This window comes from Anarhichas minor, unplaced genomic scaffold, assembly GCF_050575085.1.
Source record: "Anarhichas minor isolate MPS153535 unplaced genomic scaffold, ASM5057508v1 ptg000027l, whole genome shotgun sequence".
Lineage (NCBI taxonomy): Eukaryota > Metazoa > Chordata > Actinopteri > Perciformes > Anarhichadidae > Anarhichas > Anarhichas minor.
The window spans coordinates 9,576,031-9,598,934 of record NW_027466473.1 but is presented as its reverse complement, the minus strand read 5'-3'; the positions used below and the strand labels follow the sequence as shown (position 1 = coordinate 9,598,934).

At 42.0% G+C, this 22,904-nt stretch overlaps 2 protein-coding genes across 3 annotated transcripts; one reads left to right on the top strand and one right to left on the bottom strand.

Moving 5' to 3' along the window:
- The first annotated feature begins 955 nt into the window (after positions 1-955).
- Positions 956-2,289, top strand: gja2 (gap junction protein, alpha 2). Its single transcript, XM_076101342.1, has one exon. The coding sequence runs from the start codon at positions 956-958 to the stop codon at positions 2,024-2,026; it is 1,071 nt and encodes a 356-aa protein (XP_075957457.1). The 3' UTR covers positions 2,027-2,289.
- Positions 2,290-7,248: 4,959 nt separating this feature from the next.
- tbc1d8b (TBC1 domain family member 8B) lies at positions 7,249-21,342 on the bottom strand. Of its 2 annotated transcripts, XM_076101340.1 has the most exons (21): positions 21,085-21,342; positions 19,078-19,188; positions 18,728-18,846; positions 18,158-18,383; positions 17,481-17,721; positions 16,718-16,925; positions 16,459-16,626; positions 16,208-16,369; positions 15,806-15,956; positions 15,396-15,610; positions 14,700-14,817; positions 14,315-14,600; positions 14,090-14,219; positions 13,907-14,005; positions 13,760-13,828; positions 13,403-13,643; positions 13,253-13,318; positions 11,221-11,313; positions 11,000-11,047; positions 10,795-10,892; positions 7,249-10,684 (listed from the first exon to the last, which is right to left on the bottom strand). In XM_076101340.1, exons 1-21 carry the CDS (start codon positions 21,209-21,211, stop codon positions 10,247-10,249), a joined length of 3,414 nt encoding a protein of 1,137 aa, XP_075957455.1. In that variant the 5' UTR covers positions 21,212-21,342; the 3' UTR covers positions 7,249-10,246. The 2 variants fall into 2 exon arrangements, with proteins under 2 accessions (XP_075957455.1, XP_075957456.1); XM_076101341.1 differs by lacking the exon at positions 11,221-11,313.
- Between the last annotated feature and the right edge of the window lie 1,562 nt (positions 21,343-22,904).

The window sequence follows — 22,904 nt, the reverse complement described above, 5'->3', positions numbered from 1 at the left end:
GCCCATGTTGTAACCAATAGGCCCCTGAAATCTAAACTAGAAACCTAATTCTGGAGTCGGGGGAGCACTGCTGGCTACTGTGTCACAAGATCGAGGAGTCTCCCCTGCCTGCTCCGGGGCTTTCTCTCGCACACAGTCAGCTGTGTCCTTGCCCTTTTTATTAGCCTACTCTGGATAGGACACAACCTCTGGGAGTACAAGCAGTGAATTCATAATAAATCAGTGTCTCTATCAGTAAGTCTCATCTGAAGTACAGTAGCCTTTGGTTGAAGGGTAACGGCAGAGAAAAAACAAATACCATATTTATAATGGTTAACATGGAATGCCATGCGTAAATCGAACAGCAACTTCACTGTTTTAACTAAATGTCCTTATTGGATTGAATGTGAGCTTAAATTACTATTAAGATTTACGTCATGTTTCCCACATTAAGTGCGTGATACAGATATCGTGCATGCATAAAAATGCCCAATGTATTTGATGTCAGGTTTATTTAGATCCTGTTGTGAACACCTACTTCTGAAATTCTCTTTAAGCTGCTAGAATAAATACTCTAAATCACCACATCAACTTAAAAGTGTGTCTTCACAGCTTGTTTCCGCTGCCCCAGAGCGGCTAAAAAAATCAGTTATCGCTGATTTAAATTTCTCTATGTTACCATGATATAGTAGTTAGTATATGTATTTTTTTTGGAAGGTTCAAGTTATAAAAGATACAAGAAAAGAAAGAAAACCACTTTCACAACTACAATTTCACAGCCAAACCATGTCAAAGCAAGGGGCCTGATTTGTAGCTTCAGGACATACTCCACCAAATCTTTAAGTTTATATGACTAGGCCAGAGTCTGCCACATTACTGTGTTCATTTTATCCAAGTCAAATATTTTTAACTCCCTCTCCTTACAGATATCTCTCCTGGTTTTTTCGATAAATTGAGTCTACATTTGTGAGCCAGTATGGGGGACTGGAACTCGTTGGGGAAGCTGCTGGAGAGTGCCCAGGAACACTCCACCGTTGTGGGCAAGGTCTGGCTGACAGTGTTGTTCATCTTCCGCATCCTGGTGCTGGGATCCGCCGCTGAGAAGGTGTGGGGCGACGAGCAGTCCGGCTTCACGTGTGACACCAAGCAGCCCGGTTGTCAGAACGTCTGCTACGACAAAACCTTCCCCATTTCTCATATCCGCTTCTGGGTGTTGCAGATCATCTTTGTCTCAACGCCAACTCTTATTTATCTGGGCCACATCCTTCATCTGGTCCGCATGGAGGAAAAGGAGGAACAGAGAGAGAAGGAACTTGCCATCCACAATGAAAAGCACCAGCAGTTACATGTAACCAAAGCCAAGAAGGCCCCAATCAAAGACAACCAGGGCCACGTGCGCTTGAAAGGCGCACTGTTGCGAACCTACGTCTTCAACGTTATTTTTAAGACCCTGTTTGAAGTGGCCTTTATTGTAGCTCAGTACTTCCTGTATGGTTTCGAGCTCAAGCCAATGTACACCTGCGACCGCTGGCCTTGCCCTAATATGGTGAACTGCTACATCTCTCGACCCACTGAGAAGACGATATTCATCCTGTTCATGCTGGCCGTGGCCTGCCTCTCCCTGCTGCTCAACCTGGTGGAAATGTACCATTTAGGTTTCACAAAGTGCCACCAGGGTCTCCGTTACAGACGATCGCAGGCTGCAGGCGAGGCTCCCAAGGCCCTAAATGAGGCGGTCATGCCGTATGTCCCGAACTACAACTTCTTTGCTGGTCATGCTGCGGTGCCTGAACCTTTCCCCGCGGACTCAAAGTACAGCATGGCAGAGCCTAACGCTGCCTACAGCCCTTACAACAGCAAAGCGGTCCACAAGCAGAACAGAGACAATATGGCCGTGGAGAGAAAAGGTAAACCAGAGGGAGACGATGTGAAGGAGAGGAAAATCTCCAGCCCTATCTTTGAGTTGCCCATTGAAAATCAGCGCAGAAACAGTCAGTCAAGCAAGCACAGCAGTAACAAGAGCAGGCTGGATGACCTGAAGATCTAGTGACCGGTGTTTTTACCCAAGACTCAGGAACAACATGCGTTTGTCTGTGAAAATGTCTGCATGAGTATGGAAGACTATTACTGCCAACACTATTGAGTGACCACAAGATTTGAGAGTGCACAAGGACAGCTTTGTAAACGTCGAACATGTGAGAGGCCATTACAATCGGGCTTTAAAAGAACGTACTGTACCCACAAATAGCTTTGTGGTCAAATTTCTTTCAGCAGTAAACCTGATAGTTTAGTAACATGATGTTACTTGGAAGGCACGGTTGAATATTGTGACACTTGAATGTGTTTTATTCTGCTCTCACCACGAGTTTGTGTGTGATGGATATAACTTTGAAAAAAATAAGCAAAGGAAGCTACACTTCTCATTCAAATCATAATTTAATGAGCTCCTCTTGTGGTATGAAATTATCAACTACGACCACAATTCATCGTTTGCTCTCAAAAACCGTCCTGTGTTGACTTGCAGATTAAATAATGAGCAAATTAGTTTTGAACTTGCTCAATAGTTTTGACATTACTGAACTTCCATAGTGGTGGGGGATAAAGATGCAGACTACTTGATAATTGTTTTGTTTACAAGCAATTTACTCTCTAAAACTGTGACATGCACGGAAACTGTCAAAGCAAAAAGCTTTTGTTGGACAAAAATGAACCTCTTACTGCAGTTGGAATATGTGGAATGTTAGTGAAATGCTTTTATCATCATGTTGCTGTACCGTTTCTGTTTTTCCATTGAACATTTGCTTTTATAAACCAAATTATGGGCAACAAATGTCCATATGCTTATTTGGAAGAGTATATATATGTTGAAATACACACACATTTAATTGTTAATATGTGACTTTGTAATTTGATTAAACTAACGCACGGTTGTCCGGCTGGCAACCAGACATCCAGCTTTTGACTGCCCAAAATGAACTTGAAATTTACTTTATATTTTGAGTTATGATTCTATGCAGTTATACTGTACATCAGCTTCATAATGAAAATGTAAAAGAATAAAAGCTTTATTACAGTAACCAAACAAGTTTCCTTTGTAGTTTGTGTTTTATCTGATACTTTACACAATTTGAATCTTAAGTGTTGTCCGTTAAATTGTCCAACCTCATTTCCTGATCGATACCAGCAGTGCAGCTGTTGTCATGTTCTTCACAGATCCCTCAAAATGAATCCCGCAAGTCACGGGTTGTTTGTTCATCCGTTTCTTTTGGTTTTCTGGACCTTTGTGCTGATTCCCAGCACTGCAGATCCATTGGCCCTTCAACATTGAAGTGTTGTCCATCATCTATACTTTCAGAGATGACCTCCAATCTGTCCTGATTCTGCTTGGTCAGCTGATACCCCTCTCACATCCGGCTGAAGAGACTGAGAGAGCAAACACCACATCATGTAGCATCAGAAATGTTGTATGCTGTCTCTATTTTTGATATGTAAAGAAATGGTTGATGGCTAAAATGTTTTGCAATGGCAACCTGCCAACTGTTACTGGCAAGCCTTATGATGTGCAGCAAAATATTGTTTTGTTAATATTGATGTTGTAAGTCAGATAGCAGATATATTGTGATCATCGAGAGGCAAAAAATAATATTGATTCCTTGAATATTTATCATGAAAACGTTATACTTTGATATTCTCTGGCGGTATTTCTTCTGCTAACATGCAGTGTTTCCATAACAAACACACTGCTGGAGACAAGTTGGTGACATAAAAATGTATGATTCATCCTGCAGCTCAGCAAGTGTCACAGTTTCAGAGGCAGACTATATTAGTATTCACATAAACCTCTTATAAGATGACTGATGTTTCAGTGTTTATCACAATTGTGACACCTAGATTTCAAGTATTTTGGACATCAAATGTTTTAGTCGGCACACTTTGGTGTTTGCACTTTCACCTTATTATGAATGTTTTAATCATTTAAGTGGATATAGATTAAAATATACAGTATATCGAAACATTTACCTCCAAGTCAGGTCTAAACATATCAGACATGAAAAGTATTAATGACTTACTTACTTTGACTGCAACCTGTCAACTAGTATATAACGTTTTTTGCTGTATTATAACCTAGAAGAGGAGAGTTGATATTTATTCACTGAGCCTGTTCACATAGAATAAAAAAAGAAGCCACACTTTATTGAAAAACTCCCTTGTTTGAGATCAACTGCCATGCATTTATTTAAAAAGATAATGTCACATGAACTACAAAAATGCTTGCACATAGTTAGAAATCACAGCTACAGATGTAGCTACAGCTAAATATTAATTTCTCATTCTCTCATTTTAATCTCTTTTTTGTTTGTGACCTACAAGATACATAAATATTGAATGTAGCTAAAAAACAATTAAGAAAAACAAATTAACCTCTTGCAAAAACCAAAGCAGTATTGAGAAATCAAAATTGGTTCTGTGAGTAGAACGAATGCTAAAAATAAGGGTCATCTTGGTCAAACAGTTCTATTTTATTCTTGGCAGAAATAAACACATTTGCTAAACTCCAATGCTAAGCTGTTATCCCTAATCTCTGTTTGTCAGTAGCAAAGCTCTATGTACAAACAATCAGGCATGCTTCTCGCTAGCCCGGCGCTGACACCTCTACCAGTCCACACTCCAACCAGCTACCCTTTAGTTCCTAAGTCCAGTCCCCTATGGACGTAGCTTCTACTGACATATTTAATTTGGAATCAGGTAAAAATTAGGGGGGTGTCAGATAGAGCAGGCTACAGCTCTTATTTTGATGTGTCAGATGCATGTTAAATCAACATTTCATTTGTTACATTAGATCAGATTCTGTATTGGCAGATACACAATATTAAAAGAGTCTAATCAGGAACAGAAATGAGGGGAACACTTGCTCAGGACGTCCCTATAATAATCCTTGTCATGAGGTTTTTATAACAAATAAATGCTGAGCAAAAGGTTTGGATCCTACTGTGGACAACTGCTGTCATGTCTGTTTAAATGCCATACTCTCACCTTATTGGCTGGGAGTTGGTGACCATTATTTGAAGGAGCCAATCAAAAACAAGCCTTGTGCTGAATGGATCAGTTTGGTGAAAGAAAATATTTAAAAAAAACAGTAGAATTCTATCAAGCGAATTTGTAAGATAATTTGTCTAATTGTGAACCGCAATCACTGCTATGATTAGATTTGCCAAGCGTGTCAATACAGCCCTTCTAGCCTGAAGCTGCCATTTTAACTGCTTGGTTTCCAGCAGCTGCAGCAAACATGCACAGACTGAGTCTGCCGTGTGGATGGAACCATTTCCAAAACACATGCCAACACATGAACTGGTGAGAGCTCTGCTTCAAAGACTTCCTCACTGCTGCTATAAATAACTCTCGTGCACACTTGCAGGAGCATTGTGGGTGTATTGGGGGTAGGGGGCCAAACGCTTCTTCCCCTGCATCAGCAACAATAACAAGTTGTTGCCAACAATTTGGCCCAAGTAAAGACCGATAAGTAGACCGACAAGTAAAGACCGGTGTAAAGACCGGTGTGAAAACAATTGCGGTTGTTAATCAGCTGCAGGGCAGAGATCAGACGACACAATTGTTTTCATTCATTCAGTCAAATATTCTAAATACTACAGTGTAACGCCAGCGACATTTTGAAGTTAGAATGCTTTTTTTTCAGTGGCATGCACAGCTTTAATATCAGTCCTGATGAAAAATGGTGGTAGTCTGGTCAGGAAGGACAGTTTGTCTATGAGAACTTAGGAGAAATGCTTAAAGGGATAGTGTGGGCCTTTTGAAGTTGGGTTGTGTCAATAGTCAGTGTATTACCTACAGTAGTCGGCCCTTCTGTGGCGGCGTGCCGACTGCCATCTAATGTGGCTAATACACTGACTATAGATAATACCTCATTCAAAAACACTTCAAAAGATCCAAACTATCCCTTTAAGGTCCCCATTGGCTTTCATCAATGTTATGAACCAAGATAAGAACCCTCAACCTTCTGGAGCAGCCCAATCTCTCTTGACAGGACAAGAGTGAAAACTGAACAGGTGACCAGGGTGAAGGTTGTGAACTCTGAACCGTATGCAACCAAATCTCCGAGCCAGAATAGTACGAGTGATACGCAGACACCATCCGTCACTGAGTCACACTGCTACTTGTAAATCAGACGGACAGAGTGCAAGCTTTCGGACAAGTTAACGAGGGGACATTTCAGGGTTAATGAAGATTTATTGTAGGCCTATATATACTGTATGCTTCTCCACAAATCATTTGCATGTTGGAAGTTCAATTCCTGGTATTCGAAAAACAAAGTATTTCGAATGCATTTTCATCCTACTCTCACATACATGTGGTGTGGAAAAGCCAGGAAGTGAACGGGTAATATCCGTGTAGTTTAGTCTATGTATTGGTTTTTCTCACCAAGCGCAGCACTTTTTAAAAAAGCTTTCAAAGTTCTCACATACTGGCCGTAAAGTTGTCTATAACCATATAGCCTAATGCCAGGATTTTCCATTAAAACAGTCATTTTTACTGTACGTTGTGGCACCATATGAGACTGAATTTCAAGGCTTTTGTGGACCCAGACCTGGATAGGAAACATGCCAGGGACTGTAGGTATTTATTGTTTGTTGGTGATTGGGTAGTCAGCTGTTATGAGAGAGGCAGACAAATTCCAGACCTGTGGGTTAAGTTTGGAGCCTCTCTCACTACAACTATGACAGATACAAAGAGCGTATATTGAGTCAAAGGCTTCCTTCTATCAGTTGACAAGAGTTTCAGCTCATAATTTAGCTCTCCGACCCACAACTTTACTGATTTGGTTCACGGTCACGCTTTGGTAATATTTTTGGCCGCAACAGGCAGTTGACAGACGGACACAGTTAGCAGCTAAGAGAGCAAGTGAACATAGTCGAGCATTTAGCTGTCAGACAGCAAGATGTTTCCCCTTTAAAACAGAGTGGAGAGTGAATATTATTGGACTTAAATTCACCAGGTGAATACAAACACGATTCCAAAGGACTATTCTCGCTCCATAACTGCTGGTAAATAACCATCTAAACCAAAAAGCAAATTGCAGGTTTAATGTCTCTAGTAGGCCTGCTAAACATACTGCACATATTGTTAAACATTAGTTGCATTGCATGGATATAAATAGGGCATTGAACACAGACCCACCTTCCTTTCTTTGTTTGTTGTGACGTCTTCAAAATTAAGTTTTTCAAAAAGAATTTTGACTTACCACAATAACAGTCTGCTTATTCATCCATGACTATATTTATTATACAATAAAATCCTACATAACTTTCCCTATATTATATGCAGATAGACAAATATAAACATACATGACTTATTGATATATATTCTAGATACATATTTATATATATATATAGAGAATTTTATTACCCTTAAAACACAAATAAACAAGTACCAATTAACATGTCATGAGTCACTGTTGGTGTGTGTACATCCAAGGTGCTCCAGGTAACACTCAGAAGGACCAAAACATGATAACAAAATAACCTTATTATTCATAGAATCATCACTCTTTATTCCGATACCTTTGAATGGAGAAAATCAAAAGCATAATCAAGAAGATGAACCAAAATATCTGTGCTTCACACATTTTGCAAAGCGAGCTCTCAATCAAAAGCTACAGACTATAGAAGCAGTCGACTACACTTGGAAATATACGGACTTGATTAGTAATCGTAGACTAATGCAGGAGCTGGAGCATTGTCCATGCCTGCTGTATAAATGATGCTTAATGGCAGATCTGGTAGCATGCCGGGGATAAAGATTTCCAACCGTAACATTTTCCTTCCTCTGTTCCTAAAATGTCCTTTATTTCCTCAGCAAGCGAAAAGCTATTTTGGGCAAAAGAAAGTTCAATTTTCAAAAGGTTTTGCCAAAAGAACCAGAGTTAAGAAATGACTGAGCATCTTAAGATGCGTTATGTCTTAACCACTGTACAACATTTCGCCCATAAAGACCAACAAATGAAATTAAACTTTTGTTTAATTTTTAATCTTTAAGATATCACATAATCATTAACTAAGCAATTAACTGAAATGAAGAGCTCAGAACCATCGCAGAAAGACTAAAAACGCAGTCTTTGATTAGATGTTTTAATCTGCATTTTATAATCATTTCTTGAAGTTCGGAGATGTTACAAACTGCAGCATGAAACTGCCGAGGGGAAAAGTCGTACTGAAATAGCCAGACCATGGTCGGAGAACATTGTTTAAATAGATAGCCATGCTGCTTTGAAACTCTGCGGTTTCATTATGGCTTAATGCACTGGACAGACGTCACTGACTGAGCTTTGGAGTAGAGCAGTGACATGACATCAAAGACGATAGGGTGTATTTTTGATATTCATTTTTTTACATTAGTCATGTAAACAGCAACAGATGTGTCTTTTTCAGTTCCACTGAGTTTTCAAAAAGTATGTACAACTCACGTTAACAATCAATTAACCCAATAATTACACAATGAAATACATTTCCTTATATCTTAATTGAAAAAAAATAAATAAAAATACGTTACTACCAAATGGCAAAATAATAAAAAAATAAAAGGACACAGAGAATTGCACTTGCACTTAAAGAGCTTCTAAAAACAAGCAGAGTTAAAGCTCCGAGTTTGGCCCCGAGAGAAGCTGCAGCCGAAGCGGTCACAAGCTTTTTGGAATCAGACGCCTAGAAGATCTGGCCGAGATACAGGCTTACCTAGAACGTGTGAATCTCAAACAATTGTGCGGATGATTCACTGAGACAGAAGCCAAAAAAAACAAACAGAGAAGCAGAAAATGCACAGACGAAAAAGGAAAAAAACTCAAATACTGTAAATCACATCTGGCTTCCTGCAGCGAGCAGTTATAGTTGCTGTTCATTGAAAGTTAGCATAATGTTAAGTTAGCATAATGTGGCGAGCAATGCAACTATGCTACTCATGCTCTATATATTTTAACGTTACAGATATTTGTAAGCTAACTCCGTGACATACTTTATATATCCCAGATCCAAAAAATATCCCTTTTCTCCCTTTTATTTTACACAAATTGCACCCTGAGATTTGATAAAATAAAATGTCCTTCAAAAAGGTTTAAGTTGTGTCCACAACAGTCTACGAGCTCATATCTTACACGCCTCATAAATACTACTGAAGTGATCTCTATGTACAAAATGCTGCACTTATACTAGAGCATAACATTCTACATGTACGTTAAGACGCACATAAGGACACACAAGTACATCAACCAATAGCACTCTGAAGCGAACACACGGCACATTTTCAGAGGCCGATGCAGGAGGTTTCCCTGCAGCAGCAGCAGCACTCAGAGTATTTTACCTTTACTGACCATCGTTTGCAGTATGACGTGCTTGAAGTCATGCTATGATGTCATTAGAGGAACGAGTCAGTCGAGTGTGGCAGTACGGCATCCTCTCTTGTGTATTATTGCAAATGTATAATACCATGATTGAATCTTTTATGCAGTGAATAAAATGCATCTGACATTGAGATAATCCGTATGGCTTTCCTTGCTCACTGTACTACTGTTTATTCTGTGCCTCTTCAACTGGAAAGCTGTTGTTTCTCACAATAAGTTGACATTTACAGAACAACATTAATGCTGCCTAAGAACAGGACACACTAGTTTGTTTTACGACAGCAGCGACTAGTTATCTTCAGCAGAAAACACATCACGATATCCAGAGGGAGAATCGTTTGAACTTCAGCATCATGACATCAGAGAGAGGGCGGGACTAAATCTGCTGTCACGTTTCTAAATACAGGGAACAGTACTGAATGTCCCTTACAAAATGCAAAGCTATACTGTAGATGCTCCATGGCGCATAGGGGAAACAAATATTCTGAGGCTACATGAGAGGATGAATTTCATCACAGAGCTTGAAAATGCATAATCAGATTTAAGGAACGACAGTCTGCAACGAGGCCTAACATGAAAATGCAGCGACGGTGTCGGTCAGTGGACTGCAACAACAGTGTTTACAGTGGCTTTCAGATTGTGTGCCTTATTTGTTTCAGAAGCTATCATTGCACGAAGCCAACACACACACACACACAGAGCCCAGATTATTGAAATCTGATGTCTCCTCTTCATTAATGATACCACCGTCTGCCTCGTCAAAAAAACCCTGCTGTCCTTTCCAAGCGGAGAACGGAAATTCATGGTGACTTTAGGGTTTGAATCAGAAGCCAAGTATCAATTCACTTGTGTATCCTTTCACTTATTCGCCTTTAGCTTCAGCTGGGCAACCCGAGCTTGTCCCAGCTTAGTCTGAACATCGACAGGCCTTTCGAAGAAGCTCACGATGGTCGGCTCGTTGAGCAGAGAAGCGAGGACCTGCTCGAACGAAAAGGACCACTCCATCTCCGTGAGGTCGGTCCCCGCATCCCGACTGTAGCGGGAGCTGGAGGTGTCGGAGCTCTCCGGGGTGGTCGAAGCTTCCTCCGTCGTAGGCTCCTCCTCTTCCGCAGCGGCGGCGGCGTTGGCAGGTTTTGCGGACTCGGACGGGCTCCTCGGCTCCTGCAGCCTCCGCCCCACCTCCTCCATCCTCAGGAGAAGACTGGTCACGTGAGCCACGGCTCGGTACAGAGACTCCTCCTCTGGATCGCCGTGAAAGATGTTGTACAGTGTCTTGGAGAACTGGATGAACTGAGTCTGAGATTAAAAAAAAAAATATATATATATATATATATATATATATATATATAAGTTTTGTGCTTCATCAGATAATCTGACGTATCATATAATGTTTTTGTGTAAATTACCTGATTAATTCGGGGTAGGTCTTTAATGGTTTCCTCTTTCTTAAGTATTTCATTCTGCCATTGTTTCAGGTAGGCCTGGAGGTCCACTTTTCCTCTCCCTGTCAATTTCACACACAAACTGTAAACTATCACACATGACATGCGCAGTTGTTTTTTGTTATAGCCATGGAGTGTTTGTGATGGATTGGATTTGTTGAAATGCTACCTCTTTCAGGGCTTTTCTTTATCACGCCGTCTTCTGGTAGATCAAATGCTGAAATATAGAAGCAGCATGTGAACAAATAGCACAGCGAAATGCTTCAACAACAATCATTCAATTTAAGGAAATCAGGCAAGCATTAAGACAGAATCATGACAGAATTTAGGAGGGAAGGGTAAAGGTGCAATTTGAGTTTTACAAGGAAAAGAAGGAGTAAAGAGGCTAACCAGTGAGTCTACTCAAGTGAGAAGAGTCTTCAGTCACTGGAATAAAGTGCTGGATTCTTTCTTCCTTTAAGTGCAAAGGACTACCTGTAAAAGCTAGAAGATAGCGACTGTGAGAGCACTGAGAGGAAAGATCAGAATCAGAACCGTTTATTGCCAAGTACGTTACACATACAAGGAATTTGACTTGGTGGAAGATGAAGACTGAGGATCCACATCAGCAATGTAGATGACATTTGTGAGAGAAAACATAGATATTCATACATGCTGAGTTACCAGTTTATTACACACAGTGTGACGCAGCCCCGTCTGAGAACCCCAAAATAGATTTGCATCTTTGTGAATCTTACAAAGTCTGAGGTCATGCTGAATGAGATGTGCTATACTTCTCTGCTCCAACCCCCCACCAATGACTGTGTGTGTGTGTGTGTGTGTGTGTGTGTGTTCATACATGCGTGTCTGTTTGCATTGCTGGATTAAACAATTACCCACACAAGCCAGCAGTGGCATTATATTTGGCAGATAGCTTCGTGCTGCATAAGCGGCACAGCCCGCTCTGTGTGTCTGACGGGAAATCTGTTGCAGAAGTAACCTTAATCATCGTGGTGACCTTTCCTAACACAAGATACAGCTTAATAGTTGCCATGTGTTATCATGTTCATGCTCCACAATTGTACAACTCTTAATAGCAAGGGCACTCCTGATGTTAACATGTTGTTATCGGTGGCGAGAAGTTAAGGTACGACAAGGCATTGTGTTGTCCTTACAACACAGAGGATGACACTGTGTAGCCCCTGCTCTCTGATTAAAGCTGCTGTACTTGTACGTGTTTGGACTAAAAACCGTACAGACTACAGAGCACATGATTTAATTTCCTCAATCAATGATGCATTTGGCCCGGTTCCAGGGCCCAGGGCTGTCCCACTGTGAAATCGGCAAGTGTTTGAGGTCCCCGTGGTTTACTTTTTCAGCTCTCTCTCTCTCTCTCTGTGTACACTTTCCAAAAGTCCACGAAAAAACCCACAATGCATCGCAGCGCGACATCAAAAGCGGCGATGACAGCGCCTTTTTGCATCATAGCAAACGAAACACTGAGCATGTCGTCGTTTGTCTTAATTAATATGTTGATTTGGTCCGACATAACTCGTTTACTTCTACACAGGAAGCAAAACAACAAACGGTACACTTTGTTAAACGTACTGAAACATCAGCCTCACACTACTGTGCTCGGAAACATCACTGTGCAGGTAAAGTGACGTCACAGCGGTGCTGTCAGACAGCGTTTGGAGCACTCGCGCTGATTAAAGACCGGAGGAGTTCAGTACTGGGGATCTGTCCTTGGTGCTGAAGGAATGTACGCTCTCCCCATGACACAGAACAAGCTCTGCTGCTTGACGTTCACAGGCCTGGCACATCACAGACGGTGACTCAGAGCTCCGTCTGCTGCTAAAGCTGTCACTTGTAATTTGAGCACTTCATCCTCATCACAGACCCTCTTTGTGGAGGAACTAGACTGCTGCAAAATGCCCTTACAGCACCTCGGCACCAATCGTTGCCATGGCAAACCTTCTTTCACCCAATACGGGCTATTCTTGCTTCATGCCTTCAAGCCCACACTGCCACATCACGCAGTCAGAAGTCACACATCCAAGGACAGTGTCTACCCCGAGGCAATGAGCGCACTCATCAAATGCTGAGTTATGGACAAATCCTACATATCCCGGCCCTGTAGCACAAAGACTGATGCCCATCTGACCTTGTGATTTACTTTAGGCTGCTTCTGTCGGCAGCCGTCATGTTATGCAGAGTCTGGAGAACGATAAAGGATCCAGTCGGAGAAAAAAATGTGGCGCGTTTGAACTTTGAAACCGAAGGAGTGTATCATCACCGTAGACATGTTGTGAGAGAAATGGGTCGGAGGTTGAAGCTGAAGGTGCACTAACACACATCTATCTTGTAGTTTACAATAGACAGAGAACTATTAATCTGTTTATTATGTCATTGAGATTTAACGCTACCATTGTTCTTCACTCACCTGGTGGCAGGTGCAGCTTGAAGAGGAATTTCAGCTTATTTGTGAACGATCCACTGTACAAAGTATCTGCGGGAGGAGCAATTAGAAATTATAGCAGACGCTAAAGGGTAACGGCCGCATTAGCGGAGAGCAGAGAGCGAGTGAACTCACCGAGGGCAAAGCAGAACTCTTTAAAGTTGACGAGGCCGTCCTGGTTCTCGTCTATCAGGCGGAAGACCCAGAGGGAGAGGGTGCTCTTGGCGTTGCAGAAAGCCCAGGGCGCCAGCAGAGAGAAGAGCACGCTGAACTGTTGGAAACCCAACTGGTACTGCTCCAAATAGGCCAGGCTGGGGTCATGATGGAGCAGAGCGGGACTCTTCATTGTCCAGTAGCAGCTCAGGAAATGCTGCCTCTGAAAGTAGGAGACAAAATAAAAACGTCCATTTTTCCCATTTAAAAAGAAAAATACGACTGTGGACATTTTTTGAATTATGAAACTCAAGATGCTGTGTCATGTAATTGACTCACTTTGAACAAGTTATAAAGGCCGTCAAGGTGTGACGCACTGAATCTGACTTCTTGGGTCACCACCCGAATCTGAAAAAAAGAATTCATCCTTAATACCGCAGAAACAATGCAAGTGCACCAACTACTGTAAACCCAACGGCCACTTACCACATTCTGTTTGGTTGTATCCTCCAGTGTCTGGATCACGTGCAGTTTGTTTCTTTTCCGTGAACTCTCGACTTCCTCTGAACGGATATTTCCATATTTCTAAAAAAACCAAGCACAACTAGTTAATTCAACCACAAAAACCTCCATCACTGAACAATACAGACACAGAGAAACACACCGTACCTCGTAGGCCTCTCGGATCAGTTCGCTGATATCCACGTTGAAGTGTGAGGCTTTGTCGTTATTGCCCACTGAAGCTTGCTTCACGGTGGAAGGCAGGGGGCTGTCTTTGTTTGTCACACTGTCAAAGAATCTGAAACCACATCGTCAGAGAAAGAGGGACAATATTTTACACGGTGATAATGTTTAAAAACAATCGGTCCCAGCTTGGTTTGCATTCACACAAACTTGTTGAGGATGGTGACGGCCTCTGCGTCGTCCTGGCAGCTGATCAGAGCCCCCATGTTGTAGTCCAGCACCGCCAGGCCCAGCTGCAAGATGGCTTTTATGCCGTCGTAGAAAAAACAGTCGACCACGTTCACAGCACTCTCTATGGGGAGGACGCTGATGAAAAGAGTGAGGAACCAGGACAAGGACACGGACGAGAAGAAGCTCAGGTCTGTCATGTGATCCACCAGCTGGGGGAGATGGTCTCTAATCAGATCCTCAAACACCGCCTGGTCCACCAAAGCACCTGAGGAAAGCAACATCGGCAACATTTCAGAGTGCTATTTAACTCTTGAAGTCCTAGAATTACCAGCAGAGACAGAATGAGAATCGCTTCCACTCTCACCGATAATTCGGCGGTTGAAGTAATCCGGCAACATCCTCTCACAGACGGCCACTAAGAGCCAGAAAGCCTCCTCTTCTTTGGCGTAGAGCAGAAGGACGGAGGTGAGGATGTTCATGGCCTGGACAGGTAAAAAAAAAGGATTGTTAAAAAAAACAGACTACTTCCTCTCTAAGTATAAGGTTCCAGTAACTGGGGGGGCGGGGGGCCAATATACAAATGTGTGTTCAAAAAAAAGGTACGTTTTTCAAAGCACCCGTGCCTTTAAAAAAAAAAAAGTTTTCAACGGTTTTGGATCAGGTGTGGCCATTTTTCTAAGGTACTTGGCCTATTTAAAAATCACCTCTGCTTTTCAGAGTTGCTGCACTCCTCGATGTCATGAAACGGCCAATCGCAGTAAAGGACACGGGTTTAAAACTGAAAGGGTTCAAAGTCTGTACTATAACCACCTTCACCTCATCTGTCACTGTTCAAAGAGCAATGTGAGGATGACCTCACATGAATTACCACTACAAATGAAGAGTTGAATAATGATCATGTGAGCAAATTGACTGGACACTGTTTATGTGTGCATATTCATCATATATCTACATTGTTCTGTGATAAACTTCTGGCTACATAAAGTCACGTGGCTAATGTCCCTCCATTTCAGTTTCCATCAGGGCTTTACTGCCCGTTAAAAACAAGAAATCAAAGCACCTGGCAGTAGCCAATTTTAGGGTTCCTGTATGCATAGGCCGTGAGGACTCTGCGTAGAGCTGAGATTCCGGTGTCGCTCTGAAAGGCCGGGTGCTCTGGCAGAGAGCGGTGCAAGTCTCTCTCGATCTCATCTGTAGCCAAAGTGCTCGTTCCCAGAGACTGCTCAACCAGATCAGTGTAATAGCCGGGATGGGTGGCCATGTCGTTAACAGCCCCTACAGAGGTAGAACCACAGTCAGTCCAAAAAAAAACAAGATGCTGCACAGATCCCACATCAACCATGTTTTATTGAATTATTCATGTTGAGTAAGCACTCGGTACATAACACTTCGCTTCGCTAACAAATCACTGACCCGGCATATCACTTGGTATACATTTCATGGCCAGAGTAACGTCTGCTGTGTGAATACCTGAAAAAAGCATCCACAGCTCTCCTCTCAAGGCCTCGGGAACACCACGAACAATCAAGTCTCGCGTCTTCCTGGTGAAGAACATACTCGTGCCGCGTCCATATTCAGAGAAATGGATGTTCCACGACTGCTCCTTCATCTTTTCTTTAAGCTGCCGAACGCACACGAGGCACAGACCAACAGGGTTATTGTACAATGCTCTGCAACACTGTTAAACCTGGTTGTATTTCTAAACAGAGGCATTTTTTATTCATGTCCACCCCCTGAATTGATTAGACACCCACTAAGACACCCCCATCCCGCAGAACATGAGAAGATCCTGGTGAATTACAATGACATCAAGCTGATCCAGTCAGATTCTGTGAGTGGTGGTTATGTCTCATTTGAAACTCTGATATTTACCATTTTGGGGTCAAGGTTCTCGGCATCCTGGGGGTGGAAAACAGTCATGAGGGCCTCGGTGCTTACAGCCTTGCTGCTGTCCTTCTGTCCCACCATCAGCGTTACGTCCTCTGGGTTGTCGTCAAAGTGGTTGATGAGCGACTGGCACTCGCCTCGTATGGCCTTAGACATAAATACATATTATTTTTCAATGTCAGAAAGCACCGCTAGCTGGAAGTACAACGGCACGAATGAAACAATAGACGCGTTACCTCCGATGACGCAGAGTGCTGGGGGCTTGGACTAATCCCACACCTGCTACGGATGGAGTTGGCGAGCCGCTGGTAGCCTCGCACCTCGGAGAAACGCAGCGCCCTCTTTCCACGCACGCACACCGTTAGAGCCCTGCTGCCGGAGTCTGGCTTCTCTACATTAATAACCTGGAAGAGGGCAATGTTTTAGGTTTCCTGCTACTCATCCGGGTGCCTTTTTGAGTCGTTATCGTTTACAATCATTCCCGTTTCACGTTACCTCTCGCATCGGAATGATGACGTGACATTGGCTTCCATCTTGGCTGGCGAAACACAGGTAGTTCTCAGACAGACAGATCTTGCCAAGTGTGTTATAATGGCTGAAGGGCACCCACAGGAAGCTCTCATGCACCTCCAACAGGTTTTCCTCTTTGGGAAGCCGGAAAAATGTCCGGAACTGCTCGCTCTTTGCATGAGCTTCTAGGCCTCTGTAGGGGGGGGGGGTAAAGCAGAAAATAATGAGCAGAACATCACATTTAAGTTTTCTAAGAACAACCTTTTAGCAGCTTCCAGACTCAAACACACACAGAAGTCTCACAATAACCTCTTTTTTGTTCTCTTGACCATCACCTTCCATATCGAGCTCTCGAATATTAATCTACTTCAGTGTCTACGAGTACTTTAGATCATTACCAATATATACAGTACAATACTATAATACTGTATGTTATAGTATATTGACATTCAGTTTCTAAATTGTCCTGTTGTATCATTATAACCTTAAATTACAGCATTTAGAATTAAAATGTCTCAATTTAAAAAGCATGGTTCTAGCTGATTGACATCCTGAATATGTAGTCAAAACTACAGTACGTTGATTTTAAAATACCAGACACTGGCATCGTCATGTATGGTCTACCTGCCGCTACAGCCAGGCTAACACAAACACAAATGCTTTTTTGACTGAAGTCAGACTTCATGTTTACTCCAGCACTAACTGGATCATGTGAAGCTGTGCAGTGCAGCGGGCAGGCGGCGGCTACCTCTTGGTAATTTGCAGGGGGTCGGAGAGCGCCGGCTCTCTCTGGAAGGCCTCTTTATCAAAAAGGCGCTTGATGGAGTAGTCAGCCAGCTGCTCCATGATAACAAATGTTTCACTGAGGTGCAGCAGCATGGAGAAGTAGTGGTCCTCCCCATGGACCGAGACGCGGATGCTCTCAGTCAGGATAACGTTAGAGGTTTTCTCCAGCCTCCAGATCTCATCCCAGGAGATGATCAGTTTCACTGCAGAGGCATCACAATAAGTGGAAATTAGACTAAGGCTCACAGCTGCCAGGATAAGGATCTTCAATGAATGGGTAGATTATAATTAAGTAGAGAAATAAAAAAAAAATAGAAATATAGGAAATGCATTGCAGTAACAACATACTCCCTAGTGCCTAACAATGAAAATGTTCATAACATTATTGTGATAATTCTTAAAATGTCACTTGGCTTCGTTAATATTCAGCGTTATCCATTATCCACACTGCTTTTCAAGTCTACCTCCACTATGACGTCTGCTACAGTAAAATGGCTTTTTCACAATTATGGAACCTATAATTACCTGAAAAAAGAAATATTCAAAAAGTGTTTCTTTCAGACTATAAAAGCCAACTCTGGTGGCCATTAGCAGCTGCCACAGTCTTTGTTAATATACATGAAACAGAAATCAGCTTACCCTCAGCTCCCAGCAGGTATGAGTAGAAGCACATGAAGTTAGTGCTGAGGTAGAGCCAGCCCTGGCAGGGCACTTTGCCTCTCCAATAGCTGCAGGAGTAATACGTGACCAGCTTCTCCTTCGGTGGCAGCTCGAACCACTTCTCAAACCTCAAAAGCGCTTCCCGGAACTTCTCTGGATCTTCCTCCAGCACCAGGGACGTCTTCCCTTCCTCAGCAATAAGACCCTAACACAGTGAACATCCAAGGTTACTGCGGACTGAGGGTGACAGTAAAAGAATGCACCATCATCTTCGTATCAACAATGGAAAAAAATTAAATGACTGTGTGTAATCTGATAAGTGTTGCTGTTGGTGACTAACCCACAACCTTCGTGTTCGCTAAGTGGCCAGAAAAATGACTCCAAATAATCAGGGATGAGCACAGTAATACAGGAATCAAGAGGCCATTATACAGTATTTGATAGCGTTACAATCACAGCCCTGCTGAGAGATCAACATGTCGACATATTAGCCGTGTGGGATGAGGAGTCCCCATTTTAAAAAAGGATTTTTTTTTCAGAGGTTCTTACTCTAATCTTGCCCTGTACAAAGCTGGTGATGTCTTCGCTGGAGTCAAACACAGAGAGTGTCCTCATGATGTTCTGCTGCAGCCAATCCCAGTGCTGTAAGATTTCCTCTTTGGTGACACCTGACCCGAAGTCAAGAGAGAAAATATTACAAAAATTCATCTGTCAATTGATTTTTTTTACTGTAAAATCTTTTAACTTAAACTTGGATTTGGAAATATTGGCTTCATTGTTTTTATAAAATGTCCACATGTGACATAATATGCAATTAATCAAAAGACATTTGGCAACTAGTAATCTTGAAAAACCTAATCGTTTGCCAGAATAACATTGAAATACAGCGACATACATACCACATGCTATGGACCAGTACACTTGTGAGTCTGGCGTGTGGTGCAGAATGCGGAAGGGAGCAACTTTGGACGTGGAGTCCAACACAGTATCCAGAGTTCCCACAAGGAGGCCTGTAACATACAGCACATTGACATGTTTAACCACCTCTGTCACACACGTGACCAAAGGCCATGTGCCATGGCTGAATCACAAAGACAAATATCGGACATATATGAAATAAAAAACAAAATAAAAAATACGAGCGAAAATAACAACTTTTCATTTTTTGACCACTGCGTGTTAATTAATCCCAGCTGTGTCAAACTGTATAAGTAATGATGAATAGTTGCACTGAGAGTGTAGAATGGAGAGATCCCCTCATGGTCCACGTCAGAGCCGCACAACTGAAATTAGCTGAATCCGTTATACCTTTATAACATCTCTCAGACATGTCCTCCATGAATTATTAACACGGTCGATGTGAAACCACACTCATGCGCTGCATCAGCATTATACCGGCCTGCCTGCTGAACATGGACCAGCTCTCCACATGCTTCTACTGGTGAGCTGTAAAGGATTCAAATTCATGTTCTCATCAGTGCAGAACAGCATCACACAGGAGAGCATATAGACTTGAACACATAAAAGGCTCTTGTGCTGGAGAGGCATTCAAGTGCGTCATGCCTTGTACCATCAGGTAGTATTTAACCTCCACTGCCATTAAACACCACACAAAGAGACATTGATCCTTTGGTCTTCAGCTAGAACACCATTCATTATCATTAACTATCCATTAATTACCTCGCGGCTGTCACACAGAGGCATGTGGTTAGAAAGTGTAGGTTACAATCATTGGCGGTATTATAGGCACCACTTTAATACCGGCAGGTGAGAACGGTCCAAGATCCAAGTTAGTAAAGACTGTCATGCAGTAAGGTTGTGTCTGCATTAAAAAACGGAGAACCAAGGACGTGAGAGTGCACTCAACAGAGAATGACGCTATTTTTAAGAGTTCACACATTTATTCTTTTTGTTCAGTTCAACTGGTTACTTTGAAAATGCACCACTCTTCCCTAAAACTGGTTTAAGTTCAGCTTAAATATAAATTATAAGATATCAAATCGAATCAAATTTATAATAATCCATATGGATTGGTGCAACCGATGACTGTCCCTTACCGAGGACTACTCATTTAAAAGTATCAGATCAGTGTGTCGGCACTATTATAACAATACTGCTGGCCAGTTATACCGGACATATATATATCATAATTAATTAAGTTTTTTAACAAGGAAAAATACAAAAGCATTCACTTGTTTTGGCTTTTAAAATCTGAGGAGTTCCTGCCTGTTCTTTATGATTTTAACTGATTGACAGATTAATCAATAGGCCTAAAAAACCAAAACAATCATTAGTTGTAGCCTGTAAAAACAGCAGTCACAGCGCTGACGTAGTCTAAATTACAGCGTAACAACAATTTAGCAACAATGTGTCTACAAAGTCGCTGACACACTTATTGTGCAGGAAGCAGCGGCCCCTGACATTACAAATGCAAAGGGTTTAGAGAGCTGACTGAACTGCCCCCTTGGGCACCACCACAACAACAACAACATGTGACTGCTTACATATTCCTTCAGAGGTAAAGTCTGCATATATTCTCATAGCATAGCTACTCCAACATGTTGTTTGCTTTTGTCAGCTGGTAGTTTGCCTTGAGTGCAAATCTGTCAACAATGGCTCAAAGTTTTTAGGCCTATGTGTTCATCTTGTAAACCTAACCTCCGTCCAGTATCGAAACGGACTCGCTTAATGTTGACACCTGGCTCATACCTGTTGCTACGAGGGTATTTAGGCTATATAAGGCTACATGGCAGCACCGCCCTATACGGGGCAGACTGCACGTCAGCTATGCAAACGTATAGCGAGTTAACCCGTTCATAACGTGCTGGTTGTAACGTGTCCCCGGCGATGCCGCAGCAGCTGTCCGACACATGCGAGGAGGCGAGAACACGCCCGCTATACGTTACCTGTCAAACCGCCTCCACCTTCTCCGTAACCTCGTCTCCTTTGCAGTACGAAGTACTCGTTATCCTCTTCCGTCACCCACAGTTTGAACGCGTTTTTCAGCAGCATCTCGTCGGGTTTGAGCCACATGTTTCAGCTGTCATGGAGTTACCTTAACAAATGCACCTGACATGTCACAGTTATCTGTAACGTAGCCCAACATCAAACCCGTGGACGTTTGTTTGTTGACCGAATCCCTCCCTTCCCACGTCGACAAGAAATGCTGCCAGAGCTGCAAGGCATTCTGGGATTGTAGTTTCTGAAGAGAAGGCGGTTCTCCGGGACGCGACACAAGCTGTTTAATGAATGAAATAAAGAGAAAACCCCACTACTGGTTCATTTTTTCATTATATATATATATATATATATATATATATATATATATATATATATATATTTGTTTTTGTATTTTTTACATGTTTTTATATGTGCTCATTTAATACTGCCAAACTTAAATGATCGTTGCTTCGAGGAAACACGAGTACCATGATGGCTGATTCACTTGCCAGGAAGTTAGCGCAATGATTTTTCGCAGAGATCAGCAGTATGAATAACTGTAAATCCATTACCATTGATGGCGTGAGTGTTAACTTCTGGCAGAAGTATTGTGACATGGTGAATTAAATGCACAGCCGAAAGGTTACAGTTGATTATTTGTTACATGATAGTGAGGTCTGAGGAAGTGTCTCAAGATACACAATGTGGTGAAACGTATGTGGACTCCCACACATATGTGACTGTCGATCTTACATCAAGAGCCTCCACTCCTCTGGGAAGGCTCCCCCCCAAAAAATTGTAGAATGCAGAGTGCAGATATATGCTCTCACTCACTGTTGGATGGGGTTGAGGTCGGGGCTCTGTGTAGGCCAGTCAAGTTCATACACCTAAAATTCAGAAAACTATTTCTTGGACCTTGGTTTGCGTCAGGGGATGTTTTCATGATGAATCAGGAAAGGGTCTTCCCAAAACTTTTGCTTCAAAGTTGAAAGTGCAATGTTACAAAACCATTGTATGCTGTTGAATTAAGGTGTCCCTTAATTGGGAAAAAATAGGCCTGGCCCACACCAAGAACAACAGCCCAATTATGTGGACATATTTTTGATCATGTACTGTACAAGAAAGCAAAGGACTCATTTCCTAACTGAGGAGGTTGGCTTGCAGTAACTTCATTTGGACAACAGAGGTCCTGTTGAGCTCTTGGAGCCTTCCTCCATTTTTTTTCATTCAACAGTCAACAGTCAAGTTGATGTGGAAGTGATTGTGTTAGACCCAACTTAAAACAATATATATATATATATAATATATACACACTATGTAAAAACTATTTTATTTTTCTATTACCTCATGTGTTTTGGATAAAATATATTTGAGTAAATCCTCATTATGTTTCCATGTGTTTTACATGAATCATGTATTTACACAACCTCATGTTTTATCTCTATCTTCTCCGAAACATACCTGTTCTTTATTCTCCGTCTCTATAGTTAAAACGTACTGCATGTTAAATGTACTGTAGAGGGCAGCAGTAGTACATTGTGGCTGCATGTAAACTGTAGAAATGTCAAGAAGAAGAACTGGGATCATGACCGTTACCAAAGAGTCTTGAAGGAAAGATATGTACGGCTGAGACTCGATGTAACAGCATTTAATACAGAGTTTGAATCTGAAATAACACACACGTTAACAACGTATAGGATAAGAAAATAAATACTATGATCCATCATAACTCAAAAATAACAACAAAAAAACGTCAAGTCACGGCCAAACACTGTCACTGATATCA

Coding starts and splice junctions, on each gene's coding strand:
- tbc1d8b (XM_076101340.1), bottom strand. CDS start 21,211: ATGTGGCTCAAACCCGACGAGATGCTGCTGAAAAACGCGTTCAAACTG. Junction 16,627..16,717: donor TCATCATTCCGATGCGAGAG/GTAACGTGAAAC, acceptor GCCCTCTTCCAG/GTTATTAATGTAGAGAAGCC. Junction 14,220..14,314: donor GCCGTCACCATCCTCAACAA/GTTTGTGTGAAT, acceptor ATGTGGTTTCAG/ATTCTTTGACAGTGTGACAA.
- gja2 (XM_076101342.1), top strand. CDS start 956: ATGGGGGACTGGAACTCGTTGGGGAAGCTGCTGGAGAGTGCCCAGGAA.